The sequence below is a fragment of the Halichoerus grypus genome, chromosome 7 (assembly GCF_964656455.1).
Source record: "Halichoerus grypus chromosome 7, mHalGry1.hap1.1, whole genome shotgun sequence".
Lineage (NCBI taxonomy): Eukaryota > Metazoa > Chordata > Mammalia > Carnivora > Phocidae > Halichoerus > Halichoerus grypus.
In genome coordinates, this window is record NC_135718.1 from 39,920,466 (window position 1) to 39,939,474 (window position 19,009).

The 19,009-nt window shown below is 51.4% G+C and overlaps 1 protein-coding gene across 7 annotated transcripts in view; it reads right to left on the reverse strand.

Moving 5' to 3' along the window:
- Positions 1 to 1,808: 1,808 nt before the first annotated feature.
- WDFY4 (WDFY family member 4) overlaps positions 1,809 to 19,009 on the reverse strand; it is a 286,087-nt gene continuing 268,886 nt past the window's right edge. For 6 of the 7 annotated variants that reach the window (XM_036103143.2, XM_036103140.2, XM_078077459.1 and 3 more), the window contains 8 exons: positions 17,957 to 18,104; positions 16,715 to 16,899; positions 15,564 to 15,722; positions 11,280 to 11,459; positions 9,167 to 9,349; positions 7,080 to 7,164; positions 3,317 to 3,428; positions 1,809 to 2,274 (listed from right to left, as the gene is read on the reverse strand). In XM_036103143.2, coding sequence (XP_035959036.2) covers positions 2,208 to 2,274; positions 3,317 to 3,428; positions 7,080 to 7,164; positions 9,167 to 9,349; positions 11,280 to 11,459; positions 15,564 to 15,722; positions 16,715 to 16,899; positions 17,957 to 18,104 — 1,119 coding nt within the window. In that variant the 3' untranslated portion in view covers positions 1,809 to 2,207. The remainder of the gene's footprint in view (positions 2,275 to 3,316; positions 3,429 to 7,079; positions 7,165 to 9,166; positions 9,350 to 11,279; positions 11,460 to 15,563; positions 15,723 to 16,714; positions 16,900 to 17,956; positions 18,105 to 19,009) is intronic. The other variant, XM_036103144.2, reaches the window with a different exon arrangement.

Sequence of the window (19,009 nt, forward strand, 5' to 3'; positions counted from 1 at the left end):
CCCTAGGACCTCAGAATGTGACAGTGTTTGGAGATAACATCTCTAAAGAGGTAATTAAGGTAAAATGTCATGAGGATGGACCTTAATCCAACATGACTGGTATCTTTCTTTACAAGAAGAGGAGGTTAGGACACAGAGAGACACAGAGGAAGATCCATGTGAGGACGCAGAGAGAGACAGCCACCTACAAGCCAGGGAGAAACGCCTTGGAAGAAACCAACCCTGCCGACCGACACCTTGATCTTGAACTTCCAGGCTCCAGAACTGTGAAAAGTCTTTCCAGCCTGTGGCACTTTGTCCTGGCAGCCTGCGCAGACTATGACAGCCACAATATCGCCCGGGGCCTACCTTTGGGCACGGTGCATCTCTCTCTTTAGCATTCCACCTCAAAGTCATGTTTGTTTGCACAGACATCTTAGCCCCAAGACTCCAACAGTAAGACCTGATGCCCTCCCCCGCTTTTCCCAGTGATGTGAGGAAGCAAAAGGCAGCATTCAGGATATGTTTGTCAAGTGAATGAGCCCAAGGCAGGCTTTGGGCCATCAGACCTTTCAGCCCCAGGAAACTGCAATGAATGGTGTTTTGAAACAAGACAGCAGGCCCAGCCTTGATATTTATGACCCTGCTTCTTGGCCTTCCTGGGGAGTGGTGCTCTCTGCTCTTCAATTTATGGTCCTTCAGTGCAGCCCCAGACTGACGAGGGGATTGCAAATGGGCTCTTTGCTAATAGCACATGCAGACAGTGCTGGGGGTGGTGAGATCCTTGGCCCTGGGGTCAGGCCCTTCTCATCCAGGGAGGGGCGCAATGGGCCTCAGAAGCACCTCCTCCTCCATCTTGCCCTTTGCAAAGCCCTCGAAATTTACAGATAGATCACTCTTTCCTATCCATCCCTCACTCACTCTCTTTGGCATAGCTGCATACCTCTATGTTCTTAAAATTTATCTTTAAATCGACTCACTGCCCCCAGAGGCCAGATGACCCAGGTCATAAAACACTCCATTTTCTTGCCATCCCCAGGTCTGAGCTACGTTGGGTAGGGACACTCATCAGAGCCTCTCCAGGACTTGCAGAAATATGGAAAGGATTGTGTTCCCTGGAGAGGAAATCTCAGGTAGGGGAGTTGTTAAGGAGCTTCATTACCCTAAATCCCCATGCACCCACCTGGACTTGACTTCATTGAAGAGGCAGTGAATTTCCTCTCAAGGAGCTCTGAAAGGCTGGGGGTGGAGAGAAGACACTGGAATAGAGTGATGCCTTCAGTGCCCAATGACGGGACTGAGAGTGACCCATGCTCTGGAAGGCACTGGAATTCCTCAGAGGGGCTCCACTAACTACCTCACCTGCCATATTCTCCCTGGAGGGCAGAAGTCACACAGCAGCCCAGATTCTTCCAGGATGAGCTCCAGCTCCAAATCGGCATGTGGACTGGGGCCCTTGACCTTTGTGTAAGGATAGGCTCTGGGAAGAGCCTGCCAAGCCCAAGCCTGTTGTGGGGTACAAAGAGAGGGCAGGCATACCATGGTGGGGTGTCTCTCCCCCACCTTCCAGGCTGGCATGGGCAGCCTCATGTCCACGTCCTGTGGCTCAGCCACAGAAGTAGGCCTCCTGAGGTGGCCCCTCACTCCCCATGAGCCCCTGTCCAGCAGGCAAGCCTGCAAGACAGCCAGGTTCCACGGAGGGAGACAGGAGGGCCTGAGAAACATTCTTGAGAGTGGGCTGTGCGTCCCTGAGGGCTTCTTGCCTTTCTAGGTATGGGAGGCAAACAACTGAGTGGAAAAGGGTGGTGATTTTATACTCAAGAGCCCTCTTGCATCTGGAAAATAGTTGTTTTAATAAAATAAAGACAATCCAATATTTCCCATTAGTTTCTAGTAAGCGACCCAATTTTTTTTTCCCATGTAATAAGCCCTCTGAAAAGGTGAGTCCTGTGAGTTCGTGGGCAGCTAGTGAGCAAGTCACGGTTTCCAGATCACCACTCCCAGGCTCCCAGGGTGCTTTCCTTTTTATAGAGTGCGTCCTTGGACAATCCAAGGCCAAAGTCCCACGGGCCGTGGAGTGGTTCAGGGTGTGCGGCTCTGAGGCCAGCAGCCCCTTCCTCGGGGGAGACTCTCCTGAGCCCCAGGCACTGCGTCAGCCCACATTTGCGGGGTGCTGCTGCAGCTCAGGACACACGCTGCTCGGCCAGACTTCCACCGTCTCTTTCTTCCTACCCTTCTGCAGACCAGCAGAATATTCTCCCCTTCTCATCGCCGACCAGGAGTCTGGTGTGGTTTCTTGGGAAGAGAAGGAATAGACAGGAGCGTTAGAGCCAAATGTGAGTCCCGCTTAGCCCAGCCGGCCCTCAGGCAACTGTGACACAGGGGGTTCAGTCCAGGACCCCGTGGGGCCTGCACCTGGCCTCCACCTGAGGCAGGGGGAGGGGCTGGGAGAACTGGAGAATGTTTTGACCCAGGGGGAGGGGGACTTTTGAACTAGGAGGGCTGCGGCCTCCTTCGTGACTACGGAGGGACACTCCAAGATGTCCAGGCTGCAAGTGGCAGGATGAAGCCCAGACTTTTCTCGCCAACATCTCCAGGTGTGCCTGATGTCCCCCCAGCCAAACAAATGGCAAGGTTTCCAGCAGAGAGGTAGGGCTCTGGACCCTCTGTCCCTTTGCCCATGGCCCACCCTAGCCTACCTCACTTCAGCCTGGCTTCTAGAACACTGTGTGGGTCCCACCACCACAGACCCTGAGCCACCCACTCCAGGGCAGTGAGGGAAGAAGGGAAGCGGCTCTCCAAGGTCCATAGCCTCCTGAGGCTACACTTCCTAGTGTGTGGAATGGATTAATGACAGGAAGTACCACTTACTGCCACGGGGTAGCTGTGAAGAATAAAATGCTCTCTATCAAGGGTAGTGTCTCAGACTCGGCTATTCTACACTGCCTTGGAGCTTTCAAAGGCTTTTTTTTTTTTTTTTTTGTGACGTAGGATCATCACTACACCAAATGTTATAATCAGTAGTGAGCCTCAGGAAAAAAGTCTCTCTATAGCAAGAAACTACAAAGCCATATACTTTTACCCTTTAGATTTCTTCATGAATTCATGGGTATTTGAGAGAGAGCGAGCAAGAACACGTGCGTGTTAAAAAAACGTCCCAGGGCCCGACATGGGCACCTCGTTTGCCTCTTGTGCGTGGTGGGCCCTCCCAGGTCCCTGTAGTAGTGAGCCCACCTTCCAGGGCCAGGCAGCCTGAGTCTAGAGCTGTGGGGGGGCCTTTCCTAGGGGTGCCCCGGCGCCCCCTGCTGGAGGCCTGAAGAAGCCAGGCCTTGGTTACCTGGACACGGCCAGAGCTGTCACCGCAGGGCTGGTCTTGCTGGGCTTCCCGGTCAAAGCAAGGCTGACATCCAGCTCTCGGCACAGGGCAAGATTCTTCTGCCACCTGTGACCTGTGCGGATGGTGCAAGGGAATCGTTCGAAACCCCGAGTGGGCTCACACACATGCACATGTACGTCCACACGCAGGGCCACAAACACATACACACATATTTATATTTGTGGTCAGCAACTTGTTAAATTGAGGGGGAAAATATATTTAATCTTGGCCTGTGCTGTTGCAAAAAGGGCCGTCCCAATTTAATTTGCAGCCTGTGATAGTTCCATGTGCTGACGTGCCGCGGTATCCATTGTGTACCAAATTGGATTTGTGTATTATTGCTTTCTAAATTGCATGCCTAGTTCAGCAAAATTGTTCATCAGTGTTTACTGGCTTTATGCTTAATAAGATGCCCCACAATACCTTGCTGCCAGGATGTAATGCAGCCCGTAATTGCCTAGTAAAAACAAATTACATAAAGTCGGCATTATCAACTTATCTAAATCCTCTCACGCCACAACCAATAATTAAATGCTGAGAACGTTTTTTCAAAAAATATAACTCAATGATTGTTACTTCACTCATTTTAATGACTGCATTTGGGGACAGACAGTAATTCCTTCAGCATGGAAGGGTGAGATGGAGACACATTGGCAGGGTACATCCCCGCGAGGTCCCTCGGCGGCCGGGCGGGAAGATGCCGCTGCCCCAGCTGGGCCCAGATGGCCTCTTCTGTGCCCTGGGAAATGCATGCGCATTTTGTGTCTGTGCAAAAGTCCAAACAACAAGCCTTCCCCGAGCACTTTTTATGTACCAGATTGAGTCCAAATCTACGGGGCGATTCCTAAAACGAATTGTGCTCAACGGGGTTGGTCCTTGCTTCAAATGACAAATAAATGAATTCCAAGCAGAAATTAGATTACATCTGTACACAAATGCAGCATCCTTAATATCTTCAAAGATCTCCTCTCTTTCCCCTTACGACATCTGAGGGATGCAGCGATATACACACCAACAGGACACGTGTGCAAATACCTATGTGTCGTGCCCAATACTGTCGCTTTCCAGCAAAACCGTTTCGAGCAATATTTTGAGAACAGCAAGACCTCCATTGGCTTGGGTTTGCAAGCCTTCACATGGACTTGCTAGCTCCATACTGTGGCCCAGCCTGGTTTTCATGAATGTGTCTGCGCCCTCATGTCATTTCACCTGAATCCTCCCTTGAACTGTGATCACAACCCTGGCACGTAATTCTACTTGACAGTGGTGACCTCAGGCAGGTCAGGGCAAACGGCAGGGGAAGGATGTGGACCTGGGCCTGAGGGGGCTCTTGCCAGCCTGAAACTGTCTTTGAGCTCCCTAATGTCATCAGCCGGTATATGAGGGGGGGAAGGCTCTTTCAAGCCTGTGAAAATTATAAGGACGACCTGCATTTTGTTGAGTAGATTCTTGTCTATGTCCTATTATTTTTCTGTCATCACGTTAGGATGTAAGGAGCACCTCCATCTCACGGGGCGGCGGGGGAACTGAGGGACAGAGAAGCTGTTGGGGACAGAGCCAGGTCTAGAGCCTTGTCTCCTGCTTTTTATCTCATTTTCCATTGCTCTGGACCCCACTCCCAATGAGCACAGTCAGCACAACTGCTGATTCCGAGTAGAAACCCATGAATACGCTGGCACTTCCAGAATCAGCAGAATGTCTCTGACGTGCCCTTTGTTCATCTGTCTTTCCATCCACGCAGCGTTCTTGTTCAGACATCCGTTTATCTACCTTTTCTTCATTGCACCACCATGGCTCCAGAAGTGGGCAGTAGCCCCCACGCCGGAACTGGCATGCTCTCGGGCAGGTGTACCACAGACAGGGTACACCTGGGCAGGCTAGAGAACAAGGATCCTGTGCTAGCTCTCTTCCAAGACCATGGCAGTCGGGGAGGAAGTCTGGGCCCTGCTCTCCAAAGAAGTGCTGTCAGTTTCTTAGAATACACAAGCCCCACACATCTTTCTTTTTACTCTGAGATGGGCTGATGCCCTGTAGTCCCAAAGGACCCTTAAGACACTAGGAATAATGAAGTGAATGTGGTTGTAGATCCTTGTGAGGTCACCACTCTGGGTCAGCCCAGATTATTGACAAGTGTTTCCGGATGGCCCTACTTTGAAGGAAGGGATTCCCTGTGCAGAGCCTGGGACCTAGTAAGGGCTGATCGATGTCTGCGTATGCTTCTGTGAAGAAAGAACCATAAATGGATGACTAAATGACTCAAGGAGGTGTGGAGTACATTCTAGAAAGGAACTAACTGAAAATGGCTACTCTTTTCAGAAGGCAGCCCTCAGCACTCTGGAAAATTCTCTCCCATGAAAGATCATGGGTCCTGGGATGCAGAGCAAACCAGAGAGACTCATGATGACAGGTGAATACCACTTCATGGTAACACGTTTCCTGTTGTCACAGACACCAGGAAAGATGTCTCAGTCCTGGGCCAAAATCTTCGATGAAGGTAGAGCTGAGAAAGGTTTGCTGCACTGGAGGAGGTGACGGTGGGGCCATTGGGACAGCTGTGGTATAAGAGAAGGAGGTGATGGCTTTGATGGTGACCTTTGTGTCTATGGTCAGGGGTGGTGCTGTCGATAGTGATGCATGGCAGCATCTGTGGTCGAGGTTAGTCTGGCAGTGTGACGTGAGTCTGAGGTTGGTTGTGTCTGCTCTCGTGGCAGAAATGAAAACTACAATAGTCATATAACTTTGGGCAAGTTACTAAGCCTCTCTGTGCTTCAATTTCCTTATCCTACACAGGGGTGTCATAGTAAAATCGACCTCACACGGTTGCCGTGACAAATAAAGAACGCATGGCAAGTGCGCACCATGGAAGCCGCTCCTGGCCAGCCCTCTCCCTCTGGGTTCCGAACTGGTGGCCATGCCAGCTGTGGTACCAGCGGCCATGATGGCAGAAGAAAGAGCAGATTTCCCTCCTTTAGGCCCATCTGCCACAACCCAAAGAGGGCTTCAGAATAGTTGTTCCCTTACTTTGGTGCACACCACACTTACCTGGGGACCTGTTGGATATGGAAATCTAACAACCCCCAATCATTTGCTGGGGCTTAAGGTAAGAACAGGATCCAAATCTACATTTTTAATAAGGCTCCTGGGCGATGCTGATGCAGAGGACCCCCAGACCCACTTTGAGGAGCTTGCCCTGGGGTTGGGTGGGTTGAACCAGGATCCACAGGGAAGGCTAGGGCACTATGGAACCACTTCTTCTCCCCAGGCATACGGCAAGGCCCCTCCCTGGCCCCTCCTTGCTCCTGTCTGTAGCCTGGCTGTCTAGGCAAGTAGGTATTTGGACCCAGGCCCTAGGCTGGGAAGTTTGGCACTAAAGAGTCATCCAGGCAGATGGAGAACATTAAACCAAGTTCTGCAAGGCGTGTCCCCCCCGCCCCATTCTGCAGCTCAGGAGGTCCTGACAACCACCATCACCATTGTTCACATGTCCAGGGAGCATCCCAGAGCTCACTGGTCCCTGCAAGATGGGGCCAGGATGCAACAGGACTTCTCCATGATGCTTCACATCTGCTAGGAGCTTGCAATAAACTGTGCTCTGTCCCCCCAACTTGGCAACATCCAGAGAGACTTGATGGGCTCTGTAGGCCTGAATGGCACTACAGGAGGGGAGAGGAGAGGGACAACTGAGCAAGGCAAGCGTGCCCCGCACCCTGAGCAGGGCAGGTACCTCTAGGGCTTGGAGGTGGGGCTGAGGTCTCCTCTGGTGCTGCCAGCCCAGGAACAGATGTCTTCATGTCCTCAGTCCTCCAAATCTGTCCAGAAAAGAGAAAAGGCCATGGCTGGGGAAATGATCCTGTCTGTAGGCTCGGGCCCATCCCATTCCCTCACGTCCAAGGGACTCTGAGGGAAGGTGTGGGAGCCTGGTCCCCTTTCACCTCCACTATTAGTGTATTCTCTGGGAAAGATTACTTGGGCTTCGGCTGAGCACAGTTCAGCTTGGATGGGTTCACTCTGCACTCCTGTGACAGGGCATCTGCCCTCAACCTCAGCTCTAGGGGTGACACTCAGCAGCTAGTTTATTGTCATTTTACCTAGCTAATGCCCTCATCCTGCTGCCGCCATCCCTGGAGGCCTCCCTCCCCACTCAGCAGCTAGGGTTCCCCATCCTCTGTGTCTGGCTCTTGGTCCCAAGCCCTCTTGTGAGCATCCTCTGGCTGACCACATATAGCTTCTCACTTGCTGAGTCTGGAAATTCCGTAGCCAAAGGACAAGGACCAGCCTCCCCTTAATGCTTCTGTGAGCTCCACACCAGGCCTAGCACAGTGCTGGGCCATCCCAGGAGCTCAATTATCTTCCTGGATGAATGAGTGCTGAGGGTATGAAAGACTCCCACTCATGACTTGGGGGCCTGTGAAAGAAATGCACCTGCTACTCAGACAGCCCGGGCTCCTCTGACTGACCCACAGCATGGACCGCACCCCACCAAGCCCAGGCCTCGCTGACCTCCTCATGTTCTGGCTAGCCCAGGATGCCCTGCTCTCTGCAGAGACCATGTGCCCCTCAGAGCCCACGGATAAAGGCTTCTTGAGGGGCCTTCCTCAGTCTTGTCTCTTGCTGTCATACAGCAAGCTTTCATAAATATTTGTAGAATTCAATGGGCATTTTCTTGAATACCTTGTGGCATATTTGACATTTCCTTTCATAAACTGTGGAATTCAATTGACAGTTTCTTGAGTTAGCCTCTGAATGATTCCTTTACTTATTCCTTCATCTTTCCTGTCAGTCTCAGAAAAATTACCTTGTTCTTCTTGTGCTAATCCTCACACCTCAGTGTTTGTTTCCTTCTCTTCCTGGTTTCTTGCTGAGGGAGGATGCTCTCCCTCGCCATGGCCTTCTTAAGAGGATCCATGGCACTCTTTGATTATCCTGGTCATAGCATGCATTGCATACATGTATTTTCTTTTTCTCTTCTCTTCCAGGATATGAGCATCTTAAGGGCCTATTACCATTAAGTTCTGTGTCCCCTATGGCTTGTATGAAGAGTTTGGCCCAGAGCCAGAGTTAGGTGTTTGGATAGATGAATAGATGAACAAATATGTGGGTGGATAGATGGGTTCATTGATAAATGGATGGGTATATGGAAGGATAGAACACTGGATGGGAGGATAGGAACAAAGGAATGAAGGGAGGGAGGGAGGGAAGAAGGAAAGGAGGAAGGAAGGAAGGAAGGAAGGAAGGAAGGAAAGTAGGAAAGAAGGAAGGAAGAAAGGAGGGTAGAGGGATAAATAGTTGGGTTGGTAGGTAGATGTATTACTGGATGGATGGATGAATAGATGGACATGTAGATGGATGAATGGATGGGTAGATGGAAAGATAGATAGATGGAAGGATGCATGGATGGATGAATAGGTATAGAGATAAACAGCTGGATAGATTAGTGGGTGGATAGATGGGTGGATGGATGGATGGACAAGTGTGTGAATGGATGGCTCAAATATTTCTTTTCAGCACTGGGCTATGTTCTTGTGCATTTGACCATTTGGCTTTCACACCTTGTGACAATAAGTGTTTATTTCATTACATGAGTGTATGTGTATATAAAATTATACATATATAATTTCATTTATTTATTTATTTATTTACTTTTTGCCTGGAGGGAGACTTGCCTTTGCCCTCACTTGCTGTGGAGATCTGGTCTGGTCTGCCACCTGGCTTGAAATGCAGCCTATAGATTTAGACTCTTGGAAGAAGTGAGCAGAACAGAGAAAAACACTTTCTTGTACCATGCATTCATTTTGCCCAAGACACACCTACCCGAACCATGCCGTCTTGACTCCCAGTGATGATGACATGGTTTGTGTCCCATGCTGGCCCCTCCAACACGCAGCAGCAGGTTATGGCTCCTTCAGGGCCCCAGGCAGTGGTGATGCTGGCCAGGGGTTGTCCATTGACATTCCATAGAGACAAGTGGGCTCCCGCACAGGAGACAATGGTGCCCTGCAGCACGAGAGCCGCCTTTACTCCATGCTGGGGTCACTGCCTGCCCATCCGCCACTTGCTCAGACAGAGTTTGTACACCCAATCACCCTTAACCTGCTATCTTCTGAAGACTATCCAAGGTAATCCAAGACCTTCTAAGACACCTACTTCTTCCCAGATGACTCATAGGTCTGCTGTGTTTTCACACACTGCAAATTCCTGGCTATTTTCCTATTGCAATAATGTGTTTGGATACTGCTTTCCCTGACACAAGCTGACTGGCTCGCCCTTTGGACTCCTCCCACAACCCTCTCCCTGACCATATACTGACTGGCATAGAAGACCCAGCTTGGAGACTGCCCCTGGCTCTGGACATGGGACCTATACCTGGCTGGCTGGCCCTCTACCCATGAAGAAAATCTGGATATCACCTGGTGGAGGGCAAGGACAGAGGTTTGAATGATTGTATATGACTCAAAATTGGACAATATCCCTCTGAAGGGAATTTCTGAGGAAAAATGTCCCCATTGAATTTCCTATAATGGTTATGTCCAGAGTTTTCTTCTCAAGTCCTTGTCTATGTTATAGCCAATGGTGTAGTGGTCACTGTCACCGAGGTCTCATAAAACCAGCTGGAGCCATGCTTTTGAGCCTTGCCCTACCACAAAAGGGATGTAGGCAACTCAGTGCCCCTCCATAGCCCCCTGGACTTGGCTCCGTCATGTCCTTTCCTGAACTGTTTGGTATAGAGTCTGCTTGAGGTCAAGGACCATGTTGATATATCTCTGCCCAGTACCCAGCACTGGGCCCAGCAGGCACTCAATTGGTGAACTCGGTTGGTTTCAGGACAAGTTGAAGTCAACAAGTTGTTGTCCTGATGTAAGTCTTCTCTGAGGACTGAGGACATTATTCTATATGGGTTTTATGCTCTCTCAGATCAGGGCTTTTTTCTTTCCCAATGCCACCAATCCATTCGTTCACCCACCATCCATCCATCTATCCATCTATCCATCCACTCTCTATCTGCCCATTTACCTATCCACCCACTAATTCATCCAAATATCCATCCACCCACATACCTATTCATCCATCCATCCATCTATCCACCTATCTGCCTGCCACCCATCTGCCTATTCATCCTTCAATCTCCCCATCCATCCATCTACCCATTTATCCATCTATCATCCATCCATCCATCCATCCATCCATCCAACCATCCACCCTCTATCTGCCCATGTAACTTTCATCCTTGATTCAGGCCTACCTGGAGACCACTTTTGACTAAAGTTGGTACCAGGAGCCTTCTTGATCATCTCCCCCTCCTTCTATTATCCCCTTGCCCATTCTATCCATGTGCTGGACTCCTGGGGCTTTCTGTGAGTAGATGCAGAGGCTTTGAATCCTCAGGGAACCCTGTGCCCTATGATGGAGATTCTAGCCTGGGAGAAACTCCATATTGAGATTTAGATATATATGTCTCTAACTCTCTCTCTTCTCTCTGTCTCTGTCTCTGTCTCTCACACACACACATGTTCCTGACAGCCTCATCTATGGTAGCCAGCACCGAGGGACAAGCAGAAGCACTTCCTGCCATGGAGACCAGAAGCACCTGCTGAGTTAACACTGATTTGCAGTCAGTGAGCTGAATTAGTCAGTCAAGCCCAGCAGATCTCTTACCAAAGCCAACTTCATGCTTGTGCCAGAATAGACACTTCCCACCACCCCCACCACCCTGAGGGAGAGAAATAAAAAAGGAAAAAATAAAATCTAGACCCAGATGCTGCCCATGTTGATGGCTCCACTCTGTCTGGGTAAAGAATACTCTATACGATCGGGAGCCTCTTCACATTCTTGGGTGGTCAGCCTCTCTTTGCCCCTGTGTTTTCTCTTGGGGCACTGCACTGTGCTGCCAGGCAGGCTCCCAGACATTGAGAAGGCAGGGCCTTACTGAGACGTCACTGATGGCGAGAGCAGAGATGCCTTCTCGGTGGGTAGGCAGGCGGGCCACGTGAGTGAGGTGATCCAGGTCCCACAGGATGCAGGTGCAGTCTTGGGAGCCACTCACCAGGAGGCTGAAGGTGACCGATGCTGCCAGGCACGTGACAGCCTGCGTGTGTCCATACAAGGCCTGGAGACAAGAGGCAGACCCACAACTTATGAGAGGGACTCTCAGTCCAGCTACTTGGGGAGATATCCTGTCCTCCTTTTCACTGTTGGGTCCCAGAGGAGGAAACAGAGATTCAGGGTGATTCTGTGATTCCAAAGTCTGTGGTATGTGTGCACGTGTGTTTGTGTGTGTGTGTGTGTGTGCACGTGTGTGTCCATGCTGGTCTCTCAGCTCAGTTCCATCCATTTCTGGGAGTTGGGGCCCAGCCAGGGTGGATCTGCAGTCCTTTTATCAACTGAAACAGAGGCCAGTAGCGCCCTCTTGCTGTGTGCTCAACTGCACTTGTCTTCCATCTAGTCATAGGCAAGGACACTGATTTGCAAAGTGTGGCGTTCCAAACAGGTGCATAAGCATCATTGGGGAACGTGTTAGAAATACAAATTCTTGGGCCCTATCCAGGACCTACTGAATCAGAAACTCTGGGGCTGGGGCTCCGAAACATGGGTTTTCACAAGGCCTCCAGGAAATGTTCGTGCATGCTCAAGTTTAAGCATTACGCCAAGGGAGCCTCGAAAACAAATATGCCTCTGCCCACTAAAACGGGAAGAAGGCAAGGAAGTCAGGTCATAGTGAAAAAAACATATGACTTTTCATGTGTGATGGGTCTGGGTTCATAGCCTGTCTGGCCATGTGGCAGCAGGTGACTCAGGGCCCTGGTCTTGGCCCTCTGGTTGGCCTGCGCTGGGTCTGGCCTGGTTCATAGATGCCCGCGTATCCAAACAGGGCCAGAGCCCTTGCTCCCCTGGACGTGTGCCAGAGGGGCTGGGGTGACCTGACACCCCCAGGCCCACTGCTGCTGGCAACAGTGTGGTTTCAACATCACAACTGTCCCAGAAGCTTCCAGGTAAGCCAGATCTGAGAACTCCTGTGTGTGCCCCTGCTGGCGTCCTTTGGAATCTGCCAGAGAAGTGTGGAGGTGGCATTCTGAAACGTGATTACGCTGGCTGGTTACCTAGTGGTAAACCTCCACCCTCAGGACAGATGACTGCTCACTCATTTGGGTCAATGAGGCTGAGCATCATTTTTCAAAGCTGTCACTTTGCCTGGTCACCGCAATTAAAAGTTCTGCCAGGGATTCCTGTTTGTTTCTAATAGGTCTTAATGTGGCACCAACCAGATGGTGCCGGCAAGGTTCTGGACGTGACCCACAGAAGATGGTTTGGGTCATCTTAGGAGACTGGAAACTATCTAAATGAAGAGAAAAACAGAGGCTTTGACCGGAGCTCTGATGACTAAGTTCTGACCTCAGGGGACACGGTGATTCCAAAGCGTGTAAGCAGGGGGACCCTGCAGTCAGGGCTGGGGATTCAGAAGGAGCTCTGAGCCCAAGTGCCTACGTGTGTGCTGTCCATTAATGGTGCCAAGTCTGCTGCTTTCCGAGAGGAGGCCCTGGAGAGTGAGGGGGACCAGCCGACATGCAGGCAGTGCCCATCCACCGTGAGGCACTCAGCCACCCTCTTCGGGAAAGGCTGGGGAAATCAGCGAAAGAGGACAGCAGATTTAAATCTGTTCTCTACTGGCTCTTTTGTTTTCTCAGAATACGGTAGTCCCCCCCTTATCCATGGGGGATATGCTCCAAGACCCTCAGCAGATGCCTGAAACTGTGGACAGTACCCAACCCTATGTCTACTGTGTTTTTTTTTCCTATACATACATACCTATGAAAAAAATTAACTTATGAATTAGGCACAGTAACAGATTAATAGCAATAACTAATAATAAAGAATAGTTATAACAATATACTGTAATAAAAGTTATGTGAATGTGACCTCTCTCTCTCTCTCAAAATATCTTATTGGACACTGTACTCACCTTTCCTGTGATGTGATGCTGTGAGTTGATGAGATGACATGAGGGGTATGACAGGCACCGTGACACAGTGTTACACCAGTACCGACCTTCTGACAATGAGTCAGAAGGAGGAGCATCTGCTTCCAGGGCGGGGTTGACCGCAGGTAACTGCGACCATGGGAAGTGAAACCAGAATAATGGGGGGGAGGGGACTACTGCAGTACCTGCCTATATGGCCAGTTAAAATAACTGCACGATGTCATCATACCTAACTAAAGTAGCAAAAAATAAATAAAATAAAAACCTCTGGAAATAACTGCTCATGCTGGACACCTGTTGTGAGATGGGCACTCTGAGTCGTCGGTGACACGGTAAAGCTATGGATAAAGCATCACATCCCTGCTTGGTAATTCTACTTCTTGAAATTTATTTTAAGGAAACAATTAATCAGAAGCAAACAGCAATCTATGTAAGTTGTTTTCTGCAGCACTATTTAAAACAGTTAAAATTTGGAAGTAATGTAATTGTCTAGTTTTAGAAGAAATGGTTTATTAAACTGTGGTGCACTGACATAATAAAACAATTGAAATGTAATTTTATGGAAATGGAATAATGCGGAACAATTGAAATGTAAATTATAGAGACTGTGGAAAAGCAGAAACAATGTGATAGGCTGGGCAAAAACAGAATAAACATACCTACACAATGATCAGAATGGTATAAATATGTATATCTGGGCATGGCAGTATGCAACAAAACTTTTATAGGGATTGGAAAGAATTGTTCAACTTTGAAGTGAATTTGACATTTGTCTTTAATGTTGTAATATCTTTCAAAAATAAAACCCTCAAAAAAACTGTTTATGAAACTACTTAATGATGATTTTGTCAACAAGTGGGGGACAGACAGATCACTGAGCAGCTGGTGGTCTGGGGGAGCCCCAAGGCCATGTCAGCTACCAGAGGTAAATGAGAAAGTGTGCTATTTGGCCTAGGAAATAAGAGCGTGTGGGATTCCGCATCCTTTCCCTCTTGATTTATAACTAGGAGAGGATGATGAATGGCATTTTTATGCTGTCAATACTGGGGCTTTTACAGTTCATCTTCATTTCTAAAAGGGACCTCAGAGCAGCTGGGGCAGCCCGCTTCCCCGACTCCCCAAGGCCAGCTCTGCAGTCAGGCTGGATCTCTGGCTATCCCCAGAGTGGTGCCTGGGAGAGGGGAAGGCTCCACAGAGTAATGCACTGTCTCTTCACTTAAGTCTGGAATTAGAACCCAGCCTCCTGACTGCAGTTCATGGAAAGGAGCAGGGAAACCCAGAACGATGGGAAAATGTGAAAAGGCAGGGCGCTCCGAGGCTGGCTTTGGAGGATCGCCTTGGAGAGTCTGGTGAAGGCAGCCTGCGCTTGGCCCACACTGCTGCCCCGGCCCGGCAGGTGCCACTGCTCCTCAGGATTCATCCGCCCCCTCAGCACTGACTTCCTTCACCTCATGTTCATGAGAGTCCACCGTGCACTGCCCATGCACTGGGGGGTGGCTTGAAAAGCATCCAGAGAAACCCAGGATCAGTTCCGGTGAAACATGTTCAGTTTAGGAAATCTGGCCCATGGTGAGTTTTGTATGATTCGTTTGGGTTTTCGTTATCTTGGGTCTCTACGGCTAACTATAAAGCAGATATAAACACAAGTTGCACTTCAGAGTTGAGGAGACCTAGTGGTACTCTCAGGCAAGTTCAAGGGTGCAAAGGCAGGAAGGCGGTGGCTCCTGAGGCGGGACCAGAATGAGGCCATTGCCCCCTGCTTTTGCTCTATTCCTGCACAACCACTTCTGGTCTGAAACAGCCTTTCCATTTCTGCCTCTAGCACCAGTCACTTAACTTCCTTGCACCGGCTTTTTTTTCAGCAGTAAAGTAAGGACGATAATAGTACGTATTTGACAGGGCTGTTCAGAAGGCAAAATGTTCGGCATAAAATGTCCCTGGCACATGGTCAAAAACGGGCTCTAGCACAAGGAAACTGGTTTCATTGGCTCTGCGGTGCAAGCAGCATCTCTCACGGAGGCGTGGGTCTCCACGGAGGCACCTGCCCCGCGGGCTTGTCAAATCCACTGTGGCCATGAAACCGTGGCCCTCTCATGGCACAGAGCCGTGTGCTGCCCCCAGTGCCTCGCTGTGTTCTCTGCTCCTGAGGGAGGCAGGGCTTTCGGTGCTCAGGGAGTTGGGCCACACTAGGGTGCCGCACCCGCCCCAGGCACCGTCCCCACCGAGGCCCCATACCTGCTTGAGGTGCAGGCTTCTTGGGCGGCCTTTGGCTATGCTGAGCTCCCACACGCACACCACAGCGCTGGTCCCAGAGGTGATGATCACTGTGGGGGCTGGGCACACGGTACACAGACAGCGGCCCCAGGCAGCCAGGTTCTCGAATGTCATTAGGATCTAGAGGAGACAAGCGGGATGAGCCCTGGTGCCCCGGCCAGCACAGGGCTGGGGGCCAGGACAGGGTGACACAGGGACAAAGGCAGGTCTGGATACTGCTGGCTTGCCTGTGGGCCATGGGAACGGGGGGACATGTCACTTGTTCGGGAGGCTGGCTCTGGTGACAAAATCCAGACAGTCCAAGCCTGTCCCCAGGGAGCTCATACTCTAGGGAGTGGGGAGAGACAAGCAAGCAGGAAGTCATGGAGACATTGTGAGAATCCCTTGGGAGCACAGTGAGCCTCAGGAGGCCAACGACAGCCTGAGGAGGTCAGAGACAGTTTTCAGGAGGGGCTGATATCTGGGACTAGTTTCAGGCTGCCTCATGAAGTGGTAGGGAAGGCTGGGGGTGGAGAGGCAGAGCTTGGTGGGCAGGGAGTTCATGCCATGTGATCAGTGGGTGGGAATTAGGGTGGGAGGGGAGGGGGGCTAGGCAAGGAGCCTGGGAGGCTGCCAGGGCCCCAGCAAGAAGTGAGGTCACTGGATGGCCTGAGTCAAGGATGGAGTCATGGTTAGTCAAGACTAACCAGATGGTTGGCTTCTGGCACTGGCTGAATGCTCAGTGACTGTCCTCTGACTCTGAGCCATGACCAGGGCCAGAGGAATGCTGACTTCCCACCCAAGCTGAGTGAGAGTCTGAGTGGCCTCCATGTAGCCAAGTGACCAGCTGGTAGCAGAGACTGCTCTAAGGTGACGGCGTGCACCGAGAACTTGCAAGCTCCACTCCTCCGAACACAGGTTGGAGGCTTGGCCCGCAAGGGCCCTGAGCCCAGCCGTACAAACCTCTCCCTCCCAGGCGGGGGGCACGGCCACGTGGAGGCAGTGGGGTGTGGGCAGCTGTGCCTGCTTTGGGCCGGCCCATCCTCTGACTGCCTCTGCCCCAACAGACAGAGGCCGAGGCCCCGTGCCTGCCCTGCTCCCTGAGCCCGCCCCTGCGCCCCACGCCCACCCACCTTGTCGGAGCCATAGTTCCCCAGGCAGCAGCTGAAGTCATCAAAGCCCCAGCTGAAGGTCCTGTTCCAGAGAGGAGGCAGCAGCACCTTGTTCTTCTCCACGGCCAGGATGCTCTTCTCGGTAGAGACGATGTGGCCAATGGCTCCTTTGGGCGATTCGGAGCCTAGAGAGAAAAGGTACATATCTACCCCGCAGTTAGTATGGTGGAGCTTACACGCCAAAGGACAACACCCCCTATCACTGGGCCCAGACAGGAGCCATGGCAGGTAACCCAGACTTGGCAAAGCACCAGCCTGGGCAGGGGCCGCTTGCTCGCCAAGGCACCGCACCCGAGGGCCTCACTCCAGGGGCCGTGTCAGACCCTGGTCCCGAGCTGGGCCCTCCCCTGCCTTCGCACATACATGAAGCTCGCATGTGGCCACACAGGTCTTCAGTGTCTCTGAGGGCTGATGCCAGGGGAGGAGCGGCTGAGGCTGTCCGGGCAGCCACAGGAGCCTTGGTGGGGCTCTGCCCTTCCTGCCCCTCCTGGGCACCTTATCTAGCAGGGTGGGGTGTACCAAAGACACCATTCTTGGATTTGAAGGGAAAAAAAGGACACATCACAAAACCCCAACAAACCCCACCTTATAGTCCTTATACAACTCCAGAATGTTGCCCCATGCAGTGGGATTTCCCCAAAGCTGTGCAGCCCGCAGGTGGCAGACATCAGACTTTACACACACCGTGTCTCCAGGAAGCAGCCGGGCTGGAACTCCCACTGGGCTGTCTGCCCAGGACAGATGCTCTTGGCTAAGGCCCGCAGGCCCACCTGGGTGCTCAGGAGCAACAGTGACTGTGGGTACCACTGAGGGGAGGCTGTACTTCCCTCGGGAAATCTGGGACTTCCTCACTTGGCTTTGGAGGTGAGGAGGGGTGTGTGTGTATAGGAAAGAGAGAGAAAGAGAAAGAGAGAGAAAGAGAGGTGTGTGTGTGTGTGCACGCGTGCGCGCACATATATGAAAGAAAGAGAGGAATGTGTGTCTTAGACAGACAGGTCAGTCTCTCAGGATCTAACAGAGGTGGTTCTGGACATTTCCAGAGCAGAGGCCTCCCCAGATTCCTTTTGTGACTAGAGATACCGCCATCTAAAGCCAGACCCCAAGACCCTGAAGGGTCTGTACCCCCGAACCTCCAAAGGAGCAATAGTCGCTGAAGGGACAACTCTGGGACAGGGCGCCAAACAAAGCAGACCAGGTAGGCACCTTTGACTGTGACCTGGGAGGGCCTCAGCGCATGCAGGTTGTAGAAGAAGGGCTGTGGGTGGCTGGGCAGGCTCCCAGGCAGGACAGCATCCTTTCCAGGTGAAGGCTTGCCCACAGTGGTCCTGGCTGGGTGGGGTTTCGTAAAGAGCTGGAGAGACAGAGGACAGACGCAGACCACACAAGTCATTAGGGATGGATGGCCTGAGGCGGCGGCGTCCCCACGCAAGTCACAGCAGCACCTTTGCTCTGAGTGCCTGGGCTGGGCTTGCTCCTGACTGAGATGAGCATAAACAGAACTGTCTGGTTCAACCCTCAGATGTCGCAGATAAGGGGCTTGGGGCTCAGAGAGGGGCAGCTACTTTCTCCAGCTCATGGTGCGGGACTAGCAGAAATAGCCCTCCTGGCTGCCAAACTGTCATCTTTTCCATGCTGCCTGGGACAGGATGACCTCATCGAGGAGCCCTGGTCCCTGGCAGAGCTGCGTCTCATATCATGGAGTCAGAATGACCCTCTTTCCACTCTAGATCACATGTCTCTCTTCATTTGCTTCAGCTCTTTCTCGTATTTTTTTTTTTCCCTTTCCCTTACAAACTCTCTGCAGGCACATCCATCTGGGCATCAACACAGAATTCTTTAATAGCATCCCTTCAAACATTCCAAAGAGCACAGGCAAACCCCATTAGTGGCCTTTTTTATTTTCATTTTTCTTAGATCTCTGCTGTCAAATCGTCCCTAATGCCAAACTTTTTGCATAACCAGGCAAAACATGAAGTGCAAGGCCATGCTGCTAGCAGAATCTTGCTGCTGCCACAAAGGGCAGCTGAGGCCAGCTCTCCACCCTCCCCTCCCCAACAAGGCTGTTTTTTCCAGCCATCGGGCTCATGCTCCTCGATGGAAACATCCACTGGGTGCCACAATGGAGGGGGGAGATCTGGCCCCAGCTGGACCCAGGGGCAGAGGCAACGCTCAGCTGGCAGCCGGGGGGGGGGGGGGGTTCTCACAGCAGTCTAGGCTCAGTGACAGCCCTTGATCAGATACTGGTCTACCTAATAA